Source organism: Pseudorca crassidens, chromosome 14 (genome assembly GCF_039906515.1).
Source record: "Pseudorca crassidens isolate mPseCra1 chromosome 14, mPseCra1.hap1, whole genome shotgun sequence".
NCBI lineage: Eukaryota > Metazoa > Chordata > Mammalia > Artiodactyla > Delphinidae > Pseudorca > Pseudorca crassidens.
In genome coordinates, this window is record NC_090309.1 from 60,083,431 (window position 1) to 60,097,683 (window position 14,253).

Sequence of the window (14,253 nt, forward strand, 5' to 3'; positions counted from 1 at the left end):
AAATACCATCCTAAACCCATTGTGTCATGCTCCCGGAAAGCATTCTGATCGTTCTCATTATTCTCATAGTTGGAGGATAGTCTTGCAAAATAAAAATGGACTAATTATAAATAAATGAATATCTAGAAGGAATTGAAAGTCAGTTTCTCAGATTAACAAGATTCTCTAAACTGCTTTCCATTACAGAGTTGTGATGATTTAGTTGTGATAATTTGTGATTTAGTAAATCATATTGATTTACTGCCTTTCTTCTGACAAATAACAATGATGGAATATGGCATGTCTGTCTGTAAAGGGGTTTGCAGTTTTACAAAGGACTTGGACATTTCCTCTCCTGGTCCTTACAGTAGCTCTGTGTGTGGGATTTAGGAAACTCTTCCGATGAAGAATTGAGGCCCAGGAAGGTCAAGTGTCTTGCCCCCAAACAAGCTATTAGAACCAGAAATTGACTTAAGTCTTCAGACCCAAATGTCCATTATACCCCAGCAGCCTCTATTTCTAGTTCTTAAAGTTCTCCCTGAGGCCAAACCCTGAGCATCTCTACAAATTAACACCTGGTTTACTTTAGCTGCTGTGTACTCTGCAGGTGCCAAGCCCAGGGATTGCCTTTCTTGATCAATTAATTGTGCTGACAGTACCCTTGTTCTCATGCTCCAGAGCAGGGCCCGGGCAAGTACCATTATATCAGTAGTTGAAGGGATGCTCTGTCCACTCTCTGTGATGTTAATGATTAGACTACTTTTGTAGTTATATTTAGGAAGTCCAGTATGAATCAAGGAAACCATTTAAAAAGCCATGGGAGGGATTAATCAAATACAGCTTGTTTGTTATCTTCCCATTACTGAAATCCATAAAGCTGAAATGAAGGATTCTGGGATAAGAGGATCCTTTGTTTGGGATCCTATAAAAGGAAACCCACCAACCTGCCTGTTTCTTTGCTAATACAGAAGAGAGACTCGAAAGAATTACGCAGCATCCAGTAACCCTGAGCTGGCAAACATACCAGCAAATTACTGTCATCTCTACCGTCACATAAAAGATGCTCCAGGGGTGTGTGTGTGTGGGTGTGTGTGTGTGTGTGTGTGTGTGTGTGTGTGTGTGTGTGTGTGTGTTTAATGCTCCACTGCTCTTTGCAAGGAGCACACTTTTAAGTACAGTCCAGGTGGTGATGAATGAACATAATATTTCTTTGTCCTTCTCCAAGACAAGGTAATTGTGTCTCATACATGGCAGTCAGGGGTCATTTTTAATATTTAAATAACATCTGAGTGGGAGATTAAAATTTATAAAGAGCAGTGAGATTCCAGGAGAAAGATGGGAAGCCACTTCTTCTTTCAAATGCAATAAAACAGATGGGCCTCCCAGTCCAGACTTAAGCATTAAGATGTTTAATATTCCTTATAATGTTGGAAGCCTACAGAAGGAAATTCTCCCTCTCTCTCTCTCTCTTGCATGCATACACACACACACACACACACACACACACACATTTTGCATTGTACACGTACAAGTCATAAAGTTAATTCCAGAGGGCAATATTAGATTTTGTTTTTAAAAACCAAGAATGTCACCTTAGGACCCAGCATCTTGACCAAGTAATTAAATAATGATGGGGAAACACAGTAACAATCCTAAGTGGAGGAAAATAATGATAACTACCATGATAATCATTACCTTGAAATATCCTCAAACACTTTGCAGAAATGATCTAATTATTCCCTTGCACATCCCTCATGGGAAAGGGGTTATTATTTCCATCTTGAAGACAAATACGACATCTACTCTCAATTTATAAGTGTCATTTCTTCTCAGAAGCTTCATTGTTTTCTTGTTCGTCTCCACAGTATGAGACTTAGACACCCCAAATTAAGTAATTTTGTAGAGTTAGAGGCAGAATAATCTGTGTTTCTATGAATGATTGATTAAAATCTAGTGTTTTCCAAACTGTTTTAATCATACCCCCTATAAAATGATAAAATATTTACAAATATAGATATTTTGAAGGATCAGATACAAAATAAATATAACTAGAAAGTCTAGTGCTTTTTCTGAGCTTTCCTGGGGTACGTGCAGTCCCCCGTTTGGATTGGGAAGCAGGGAGAGAAGGAGGTAGAGAAATCATTAGCATGGTCCTCTTCTTCCTACCCCCCTCAAACAAGGACTGACAATTGCAGCTCTCACAATGAGTTCCACCTGGAGCTCAAGTGGAGGGTAAAAGGGAAATGGGAAGAAAGGTGAAAGAAGTGAAACTGAGAGTCAAATCCATTTCACCTGCCCTCACTAATCAAGGCCATTTTGAGACTTGCAGGTCCTCCAAGTAGCTTAAACAATAAGATGTTGGCCCAAGTTGTTTCAGGGACTTGGAGTCAGCTGTGTCTAGTTGGAACTGAGCTGGTTAAGACTGGGTGGGACCGCTGACCCTCCTCTGGGCATGCGTGGATGCTAGCTCAGTGACATTTTGAACGTGCTTAGGTACGCCTGAGCAGAACCAAGGTTACCGCACGTTTTTCCAATCGCCTTTCCCCATGCTCCCCACACCCCAGACCACTCTGCTTCTTTATTGGTCATCCCATAAATACCCGGAACCCTCTGCTTTCATAGAGGGAGCTTTGAGGCTTGTTCTCCCGTCTCTTCACTTGGCTGCCTTGGGGAAAAACCCTCTCAGCGTTTTGGCTTGCTGTGCTTGGGGCAAAACGAACCTGGTTCAGTAACAGAAGGAAAAAAGAAGAAATGGAAGGAAACAAGAAAGGAGTAAGTAATAGCAACACTGAGTGGCTGTTCCTATATGTCAGTGCTATGCCGTAGGATGCTTCCAAAGGGGCTGTACTAATTTGCTAGGGTTGCCAGCAAAATACCCCAGACTCGGTAGCTTAAACAATAGAAGTGCGTTTTCTCAGTTCTGGAGGATAAAAGTCCAAGATCATGGTTTTGGCAGGTTCGGCTTCTCCCAAGGTCTCTTTCCTTGACTTGGGGGAAGGAAGGGCCACCTTCTTGCTGTGTCCTCACGTGGTCTTTCCTCCATGTGCATGTGTCCCTGCTATCTCTCTGTGTCCCAATTCCCCCTTATAAGGACACCAGTCAGATTTGATAAAGGGCCACCCTAACAGCCCCGTTTTCATTGAAGCATCTTTTTGAAGGCCCTGTCTCCAAATACAGTCCCACTCTTTGACTGGGGGTCAGGCTTCAACATGTGAATTTGGAGGAGATACAATTCAGTCCACAACATGTGCTTTTACTTAAAAACATCTTCTACTTTCAGGCACGGATGATATTAGAAATATGTAATACCCATACAGCGTGAGCACTGTAGGAAATGGTTGATTATAAACTGAGGCACACTAAAAGTTTTTAAGAGTTTATTTGAGCAAACGTGGATTCACCTCAGGCAGAATCAAACCAGAAGTGATTAGGGGCACTCTGCCGTTAGGAGCTGGGAACAGCCTCTTACAGAGCAGACTCAGAAGCGAAGCAAGGAAGCTGAGTGGCTCTAGCTTAAGCAGTTGCCTGACTTAGGAGAGCCTAGGTGGGCTGTTTGTGAATGTTGGTTCCTCGGTTTCATTTTCTCAGATACAAATGTATTTATAGGAATTGACTCTGGCTGAGGTTTCGGCTTGCTCACATTCCGTTACTAAGGCGTTAGAGCCACTCCCGTCTAATGGCCTCCTTGGTCAATTACTTTAACGTGGTCAACTAGGCTCTTTCACTCTAGTGTGTCACTCACTTTTCCATCAGCTGACCTGAGTCAAGTCCTCTACCTAGTTCGTTTCCAAAGGTGATTCCATCCGTCTGCTGAGGGCTTCTTCCCGAGAGCTTATTGGAGACCTTCCAGAGCCTCAAAGAGGCTACTTTCTCTGCAGATCCCCAAAGTTTATGTGCATAATAATTCTGACCGTGCACTCACTGAAGAGCAAACCATTGCCTCTTCTTTCGTCCTGTAAGATGACAAGTTACAAATCCAGACACTCCTCGTATTTTGTGAGAGGCACTTTTTCCTCAAAGCTCCTTGGATTTAAGAGGGTTTCCCAGTTATGTGCTGCTCCAGAGGGCCTCACCAAGGAGTGTCTCATGAAGAGTACGCATGTTTGCCCCATGCTGGCAATCTAAGATTGGGCAGACAGCTGGGAAGTGTGACAGCCTCACCAGCTGCCGGCTGCATTGGTTGGAGGAAGTGGATCCCTGGTGACAAGGTTCGGGGAGGTGGTAGTGGTGAAACAAACTCTCAAGGAGAAGTTCTTTCCAAAATGGCTACAAAACATGTAAATATATACTAGCCACCACTTCAAGAAGAGGTGACATTCAGTAGCTCAATTTTCAAATATGTGAATGGGGATTGTATCACATTGTAAATGAAGTTTCCGTTTTAGAATACTGTTAATTTCCTGGCTCCTTTAAGTAGTAAGCTTTGTGAATTTACTTGGCAACATTGTTACATGTGTGTGTGTTATGTCATTAAGTAGTTACATAAAGTCAGTGGAAATTCATACGTGCATGCAGGCGCTGGAGATTAGACCAAACACTAAGGACACAGAAATGAACAAACTCCTGCCCTTGACAGGCTCATAGTCAAATGGAGAAGGAAAGTGAACAGGTACAATCTAGAGACTGGTCTCAAATTAAGCATGCGTGAGAATCACCTGGAAGCCTTGTTCAAACACCTCCCACCTTACCCCCACTCCCCTAGTTTCTGATGCAGCGGGGCCAGAAATTTACATTTCTAAAAAATTCCCTTGTGCTCCTGCTGCTGTTCAGGGACCACAGTGATCCAGTGTTAGCAGTGTTGAGGGTGGGGGGCTATGGAAGCCCCAAGAAGTTCCCAGAAGGCTGGAGGGCAAGGGGCGGGAGGATGGTGGTCAGGGGAAGTTTCACAAGGGCAGTGATTTTTTTTTTTTTAAAGGATAAGGAGGGAGGGATTAGGATATGCCAAGCACATTTAGTTCTAAAGGACAAAAGTAGGAGAAAGTACATTACATACAGTTTTTTAGAAAATGCAAATAATTCCATTTGGCTGGGATGAAGTTTGAGTTTGAAGTAGTTGCAGGAGATGAAGCTGGAGGGCCCTGTTAGAACATGGTCTGATACAGGATCATATGGCCATGAATCCCCAGAGCTAGACTCCAAGCTGGAAGGAAAGAATCCTGGTAGAAGAACTGTCAGTCATCTTTCATTAAAGGAGGCTTTTTCCAAGCCTGGCACACGACTTTCCTGCCTTTGGGGAGAAATCCTTTTCATTTCCATGAAATGACAATACTCACGGGAGGTGACGTGGGAGTAGAAAGTATGTGTTGATTGCATATAACCGGAACTGGTTGGGGCTTAAGGTTTTGCTATTGATCCGTGAACCACAGCGAGGGGGCATGTCAGTACCTTAATAATGATTTGGTTGATTATGATTGACTCTTGGAAAACCCAAAGCTTCACCCACCTCTCAAGGGAGGGCCAACAGGCCTAGGAAGGAGAAAGTGGGAGAGAGGAAAACCCTGATAGCACAGATTTTGATGAAATATTCCTCATTCCTTTCTCTCTAGGGGAAGATGATGACGACGATGAATGTGGGGAGGAGAAGCTGCCCTCCTGCTTCGATTACGTGATGCACTTTCTGACTGTGTTCTGGAAGGTTCTCTTCGCCTTCGTCCCCCCTACAGAATACTGGAATGGCTGGGCGTGTTTCATCGTCTCCATCCTCATGATTGGCATACTGACGGCTTTCATCGGAGACCTGGCTTCCCACTTCGGCTGCACCATCGGCCTGAAGGATTCGGTGACCGCGGTAGTGTTCGTCGCGCTTGGAACGTCAGTGCCAGGTAATGAATACATCCCTGTGTGATTCCCCCAGGAGCGGAAGCCCATTTGCTTTCTTGACCCTTTTGTTCCTACAATTTCAAGTGCCGTGCTAACAAACCAGGCCTATGAAAGACAAAAGCCCAGAGCTGTGCATAAGGTCACCGCCAGAACATCGTCATGGCATTTCTCAAGGTTAGAAAGCTGGTCAGTATCATCATGACAGGATAGCATTCCCAGAGGGCCTGCCTGCACGGAGAGAGCAGATTGATTTGGTGGATAGATTGATAGGTCAGCTTCCCATTACAATTAGAACTTTCAAAAACACAACTACAGAATTATCTTCAAGAACAAAATTTCTGTCTTCTATGTATTTAGTCAAGTTTGGATGAAGCACGGTATTTGTTGGGTAACTAAGATAAATATTTAAGACCTGATGATTCTCTTGACCCAAACATTAATGGGAGTAAATAGAAAACAGACATGGATCAGAACAGGAAAAAGTTATCCTGAGCAAAATAAGAAGGCCAGGTGGACATCCCTTCATGCATTCCCGCTAAGCTGAATTTTTCTTCCAGCCTGCAACTGTAGCTCGTTATGAGTACTCCCTCTTCTGAGTAAGATCTCCTCCTCCTGAACATAACATTGAGAGCAGTAATTTTCAAACTTTGATGGGCATCAGAATCACCTGGGAGTTTGTTTTTAAAAATGCAAATGCCTGAGACCCACAGCCAACCTATGGAGTCAGAAGGTCTAAAGAAGGGCCCAGAAATGTGTGTTCAGCTCACAGGTGATTCTGATACACATCAGAGCTTATTGTAACTGAAGTTCTGGACCTACTTCCCGTCACTAGCTGACATCATGACAGATGTGTAGTCTCAACTTAGAGCAACAAGACTTGCATCTCTACCAACAGAAGGTCAATGACAAGGGTTGCAGTGGGCTTGGGAAAAGGCAGGAATTGAGGGGAAATACAGCCCTGCGGATGGTGCCGTTCCTCTCCCACTTTCCCGCTTTGCCACAGCCTTAATGAAAATGCTGTGACTTCTACTAACGCTTGCCATAGTTGGCGACCTGGCTTTTGAGTCTGAAAGCAAGCACAGTTTAAACCATGCATCTCTTGACTGAAATCACTGGCTGTTCTTCTCAGATATTCATTATCTCAGTGACTATGGATAGATTACTTCTCTGAGCCTCGGTTTCTTCATTTATGAAATAGGGACAACCATATTAACTTGCAGGATCAGGGTAAGGATTGGAGAAAACGCCTATAAAATTATATAGCTAGGAAAGCATCTGGGACATGGAATTCAATAAAAGAGCAGCGCTTGTGATTATGGTGTTGAATGGCTAAGGAGGATCTGACGAGTATGAATTTGGACGCCTCACCCCTTGAGAAACGAAGGATGGATGAAAGGTCCAGATATATCCTGGTGAGCCGTGGCACATGGTGTATTACAACTGATCGACTGTTTAGGAGTCCTGATCATGCTGGGCCCAGCACGGTTCTGGGGGTCCAGCTGAGTTAATGGAGGAGCTGAGGGATTTCGAGAGTGTTCTCCCTCCCCGCCTTAGTGAGCAGGGCTGTGCAGAGTCTTCCGGTTGACTGCTGATCAACTGGGGTTGATTGATCCCCCCTCAACCCCAGCGGTGTTCCAACAGGTCTATATTTGGTCTTTATTTTTAACTTTTTCCAAAAATGACCAGAAATGTAGCAAGCAAGAGGAAAAACTTAAAGTATTCATATTAAGTTGCTTTGTTTAGAGAACAAGTATACAACCACAGGAACTAAGCACCATCGTTAGCCATGGCTCTATCAGAGGTTACTGTAGGAAAATGGGGGAGCCTTCTTGCCTTAAGGCTTAAATCACTATCAAGCGGTGCCCGAGTTAGTACACACTCTCGACCATGGGTTTAACGCTTGAGGAGAATGTGTGCAAATTATGGTAATGAAGGCAAACTCAGGTCTCACGACACTTATCCAAAATTAGCCTGCCTTTCTGAGAAGTCAGCAGTTGATCCTACCGAATGCATCTCTTGCTTTAAAAGGGATTTTAAAAATGTTTTCCCTACATGAAATCCTTGGGCCTGAAAATGTCTTGGGGTGTTTTTCTCTTTTTCTCAACTCGTCATACCAGTATCTCAAAGCGGGTTCCTTTTTCTATATACCAGTCTGCCAAAATGGCTCTGTATCTCTTGTATTAGTGAACTCTTTTGAACAGTATGGAAGCCGTATGATTAAATTCTTTTCTGTAACATGAAATGTGGATTACAGTGAACCTAGTGCTCGGAGTCATTTGTTCTGCCATTTAAAAACAGCTCAGAACCCAGGTAGGGGTATCGAGAGGTAAGAAAGCCTGTGGGATAATACAGCGAGTCATTAGTTGTCAAAATGGTTTCCCTACACTGCCGTAAATTCTTCCCATCGGGAAACAGATTTCTTTGCTCTGTTAGTGGGAGAATTCCTATAATTTGCTGCAGTATTAACTGTGTAGCATACTCCCCAAACAGTATATTCACAGATAATCTCAGATGATCATATCTATATAAACCTCCCCCCGCCAAAAACGGCCAATTGTTCATTCAGCATCTTGTTCAATATTTCTGACTTTATTCTTCAACCCTGATGCTTCAGAGCATTGCTTTATTTTTTTTATTTTTTTACATCTTTATTGGAGTATAATTGCTTTACAGTGGTATGTTAGTTTCTGCTTTATAACAAAGTGAATCAGTTATACATATACATATGTTCCCATATCTCTTCCCTCTTGCGTCTCCCTCCCTCCCACCCTCCCTATCCCACCCCTCTAGGTGGTCACAAAGCACCGAGCTGATCTCCCTGTGCTATGCGGCTGCTTCCCACTAGCTATCTATTTTACGTTTGGTAGTGTATATATGTCCATGCCACTCTCTCACTTTGCCTCTTCAATAAGTGGTGCTGGGAAAACTGGACAGGTACATGTAAAAGTATGAGATTAGAACACTCCCTAACACCACACACAAAAATAAACTCAAAATGGATTAAAGACCTAAATGTAAGGCCAGAAACTATCAAACTCTTAGAGGAAAACATAGGTAGAACACTCTATGACATAAATCACAGCAAGATCCTTTTTGACCCACCTCCTAGAGAAATGGCAATAAAAACAAAAATAAACAAATGGGACCTAATGAAACTTCAAAGCTTTTGCACAGCAAAGGAAACCATAAACAAGAGCATTGCTTTATTGTATCTCCTGACTTATCAGGGGAAAAAAAGATGCTATTCTCAAGTGACGAAGCCCAGTTGCTATAGGTAGAAGAAAAAAGACAACTAGTTCTCTTCACTTACCCCTACCGTTCATCTGTATTGGTCCTGGGGCCCAGCTCTTTGTCTAGGCTGAAGTCTTGACAGTTTTCCTAAGGCAGAAGGGTTCTGGGCTAGTGTTTGGTAAACTGCTGCCTCCTGGAGGTGAGACTTAGATGCTTAGATTGTGATGGCCTTATGGGCATTGAAAACCTTCCCTATTAGTCCTCCTGCCTCAGGGCAGGATTCAATATCTATGTATGTCATTAATAGTATTTTTTTTTTTTACCATATTCAAAATCTTGGAAAAAAGAGCTTATGACTTTGCAGGTGAGACAGAGCTTCTTCATACCAACTGGTAGTGAAATGTTCATTATAACCTACTGGCAGAAAAGGACTCCTGACCACCCTCAGGTGTGCCTATAAGACCTTAAAGACCCACAACTGTTAATAGAGGAACAGCCTCTTTGCCTGAATGGCCCTTCTACAGAGCCGCCTGTCTGGAGAAGAGAGGAACAGTCTCTTGCCACCTCTCAATGTTGGAGAGAGCCAGAGCCTGGTCCCCAGGCCTCTTCTTGGTCCATGCTCACCCCCTGGGCCATCATCCCAGTATCCAAGGCTTAAACGCCATCGATATGCCAGTGAGTACTCAATGTAGCTCCCCAGCCTCCACTTTTCCCTGCGTTCTAGATTCATATACCAACCGCCTTCCTACATCAATGCTGGCTGTGTCATTCACAGCTCAGAATTACCATATCCAAATAGAACTGTTGGCTTCTACTGCCCAGCTGCCTTATCCTTCAACCAAACCTATTCTTCCCATATCTCACTTTTCTCAGGAAAACAGTATTATCTACCCAGGTGTTCCTGATTCCTTTTTCCTCCTCCCCAGTGAATCCATTCATAACTCCTGCAGATCTCTCCTCTACAGTATATCTTGATCAGACCCACTTAGCTGTCTCTACCACAGCCATGCTAGTCTAGGCAGCCGTCCTCTCTCATCTGATCCCTGCAGTAGCCCCCTATCTGTCTCCATGCTTCTGCTAGAGATTGTTTTAAGATGTAACTCAGACCACATTTCTCCTTACAGTTTTCCAAGGCTTCCTCTTTCACTTAGGATAAACTTCAAAAGCATAAATCTGGCTTACAAAGATCGACTGATTTGGCCCCTTCCTGTGTTTCTGTTCTGTTTACCTCCTTGCCCACTGCTCTTCAGCCCCACTGGCCTTTTTCTTGTCCTTCATGCACCAAGTCCATTCCTTCCTCAGGGTTGTGCTAGCTGTCCAAAGTGCTCTTCCCCTTCATGTGCACAAGACTGGCTCTTTGTCTTCAATTATATCTCATCTTAAATGTCACCTATTCAAAGAGACCTTCCCTAACCACACAATGCAGAGTGGTCACCCAGTTTTCCTGTATTATATCACCCTATTTATAACTTTGTGGATTTGTTGGTTTATTTGTTTTGGAGCGTTATTATTGGCCAGCCCTCCTCACTGAAATGTAAGCTTCATGGGAGCAGAAACCTTGCCCTTTTCCACTGTTATATCCCTGGCCCCCAGAATGATGCCTAGCTAACACATAAGTAATGCAATTATGTTTGTGCATGTGTTTGTGTATGTGTATATTATAAATTAATGGACAATCATTTACACATGAGTATGAATTGGTTTGTCAGATTGCTTTCTTCCTAACACCTTATAGATTCAGCTAAGAATTAAAGTTAGAATTAAGGGAGATGAACAGCTATTTCTATAGTGTAGCTTATTTTTGACGAGTAGAGTATACCTGAGTAGGTTACTGTAGTAAGAAGGGTCAAAACTAAACTTCAGAGCACTAAGAGTCTCAGAGCAGAAACATTTTTTTCTCATTCATAGTTGTGTCTATGGTGGGAACTGAGGAGGAAGATAGTGTTTTCTCTCTTCATTCTTTTCTCTCCTATAATCTCTGCTTCCAAGACCCAGAACTCAGTCCAGTACTGTTAAAACTTTAGGTATTCTTGGGGGCTTCCTTGGTGGCGCAGTGGTTGAGAGTCCGCCTGCCGATGCAGGGGCCGCGGGTTCGTGCCCCGGTCCGGGAGGATCCCACATGCCGCGGAGCGGCTGGGCCCGTGAGCCATGGCCGCTGAGCCTGCGCGTCCGGAGCCCAAAAAACTTGAGGTATTCTCTATGAAGTGCTAAATAGGCATTTTGCAGTAGCCAGTCATAGGTTCATAACCATGTTATTATCACATTCCTTCTCTGGAAAAAAAGGCTCAAAATTCAAGAGAAAAAAAAGTGTAAGAAGGAACACTTGTAGCCCAGCCTTTCCTGTAGCAGGGACCACCTGTAATTGACATTCTTTTAGCACATAGTCATTTACTTGAGTAAAACTTGTGCGTATTAAGTGAAGACAAGCTTCTACGTCATATTCCAAATATGGATTTTTTTTCTTTCATCTCTTGCTCCTTTTCAATCAAATCAAATAGAAGTAAGTATTCCTCCTGAATGACAGAGGAAACTCCGAGATGTTGATGAGTTGGGAATAGTTGGACCTAAGTCCTGCCTTGGTCCTTCTCCATACATCTTGGTTGGGCTTGTGCCTGAAGCTCGCCTACCGCCCACTTTATCTTCCCTTTACTGGTTGTTTACTCTTGGGACCAGAACAGTTTAAAGCTTGGGTATTCTAGGCTGTCCCTTAACCATTGGCATTGTCAGACTTCTGTTTGCTTGCAGTGTTTTGAATATGCTTTGAGTTCTGTCAAGTAGGAATTATTTCGCCCTAGATTTTAAGGCATGGAGGAGTAGGAAATAGACGATTTTAGGGGGGTTTCCCTATTTTGTATATGGAATCTCTTTAAAAAATCTTTCTTTAGAGAAATTGTATGTCATTTTTAAGTTACCACTTCCAGACTTCTATATACCATAGGAAATACATGCTATAAAACAGCCATACTAGCTGTTCACTTTGTTCTCTGATTGCAGTGTTGGTGAATACACACCAAGAGGGTATAGAAACGAACTTTAGAACTGAAGTCAGGAAAGAGAGCTTCTAACCATTATTCGCTGTGTTGCTGGAATTAATTTCTTGACCCAGCCTTGCTTTTCTTGCCTACAAAATGGCCATAATAACCCATGGCAATTTAAAGAGTTGATGAGATTTAAGTAATACAGATTTCAGAGCACTTTGTAAACTGTAAGTTGGTATAAAATGCAAGAAATAATGATCATTATTTACACTGAGATCAACTCTCAAAATGCCAAAAAAGGAATAGAAACCATCAGAAAATGAGAATGAAAAGTTTTATGACCAGAGAAGGAAATTCTTTTAATTTCTTACGTAGCTCCAACTGTGTGCTAGGCATAAATACCATTTGTACATTATACATTATTTATTATCGTTTAGGTTATATCATTAAGTTATTTGAAGTGACTTTTCCTCCTCCCAAGGTTTTTTGGTCCCTTAGACCCATCTCCTGAAAATGAGATTTTTCTATCTGTTTGGCACTGTGCTAGAAAATATATTTGTTTTTGTAACAACATATTAGCAATTGATTCCTTTTTTTCAGTTTTCAATTTCCTGACTTGTAACACCTCTGAAAACGAAGATAGTCTAGAGTATGCTTAAGTAACATTTACTTACAATTTATGTCCTCCTGCTTCATCTCTAAGTGGATCCTGAAGTGATTTACATGGTTGCACAGGTTGTATGCTACAATCTCAAGAGCTCAGCATCATCTAAATGATGCCCTGGAGCTGTACGGGGTACCACATCCATGGATGTATATAGTGGTGGCCCTGTGTAAAGGCTACTTAACAGCATATAGGAGAGTGAGCACCAGTACATGAGAAAATTAAGGCTTGTAGAGAAATGATTTGACCATATTTCATCCAAGTTTATATCAGTGGTAAATGGTGGAATCCATATTATCTCTTTCTTATAATCTGTTATTTAACCGCTCTATCATTCCACCTGGGATTTAGTTTCAAAGTAAGCATTGCATATACTCTTTCCCATATAGCTTACAATTTGGGGGAAATCCCTCATTTCCCTTTTTGCCTTAATTTTAGTATTTTCCATTTTTAAAGCATGCAACAATGGATTATACTCAAGCTCCTTGAGGTCCGACACTATCATTGTTCCCTTTGGCATCAAACACCTCATGGAGTCCATGCTTCAAAAAACTTCAGAAATGAATAAAGACCTAATCTTCTACCCATAGATTCTTAGTGTTTCAATTTTTATATGTAGGAAATACTAAGATGACTGGAAACTCTTAAACATGTTCAACTCTGACCTAGCTGGTGAAAAATAGCATGCCAAGATAACCTTCATCAGCACAGCCATGGGCTGCTAAGCGAAACCACACGGGAGGTTAGGTCATTCCAGGTCTAGACCAAAGCTGCCTGTGATATGTGGCTGCCCAGGCACTGGGGTCAGTGGGGCCCAGGAAGGGTGTATTGGGGATGCTCTCTCAGCAGTCATGTTTTGCAAAGACCTAAGGGCAGCTTAGGAAATCAAGTTCCAGTGTTCTAGCAGAAGTAGAAGCCCAGGGGGCAGGATCGCTAGAGGTTACCGTCCAAAGCATCTAGCCACATACGCACTCAGCCTGCCCCTGAGCTAACCAAAGAGATGGGGTCATAAGGCAACACAGCAGCACCCCACCCAGAACAAAACTCTTCTCAGGGGATATTGTACCCAGTCACTCTGAATTCCCGCAGTCATCTGAGCTACCTTGGAGGTGGAATCAGACTGATTGAATCACTTCCTCTCCATACTACTTCAAACAGATGCGGTGTTCTCGTTGCTGGACTCACAGGTTAACTGGTTAACAGTCTCAATCTCAGAAAAATTATGCAGAATCTTCTCTACTGCCATGTTAGTGAACATGCACCAACAGAGTATAAAAGAACATGAATTCTAGATTCGGATAGACCTGAGTTCAAACCCACCCTCCCCCATTTACTAGAGGCAAGTTGCTTAATTTCTCTCAGCCTTAGTTTCTTAACCTGGATAATGGGCACATGAAAATCCACCTCAGAGTTGAGGACTATATGAGAATGCCTTTATAAAGTATCCAGTGCAAGGCCCTACATATAGTGGACCTGGTAAAAAATGTTAGACCTCTTTCCCCTTCTCCTTGAACGTACTGATAAATGGGTTTAGGCTTCCCACGGTATTTTTAGCTCTGCTATATTGCAGCCGTTGAAGAA

The 14,253-nt window shown here is 42.7% G+C and overlaps 1 protein-coding gene across 10 annotated transcripts in view; it reads left to right on the plus strand.

The window, feature by feature from the left end:
* Positions 1–14,253, plus strand: part of SLC8A1 (solute carrier family 8 member A1) — a 409,948-nt gene that overhangs the window by 359,199 nt on the left and 36,496 nt on the right. For all 10 annotated transcript variants that reach the window (XM_067703172.1, XM_067703167.1, XM_067703173.1 and 7 more), the window contains one exon: positions 5,526–5,801. In XM_067703172.1, the coding sequence (XP_067559273.1) occupies positions 5,526–5,801 (276 nt within the window). The remainder of the gene's footprint in view (positions 1–5,525; positions 5,802–14,253) is intronic.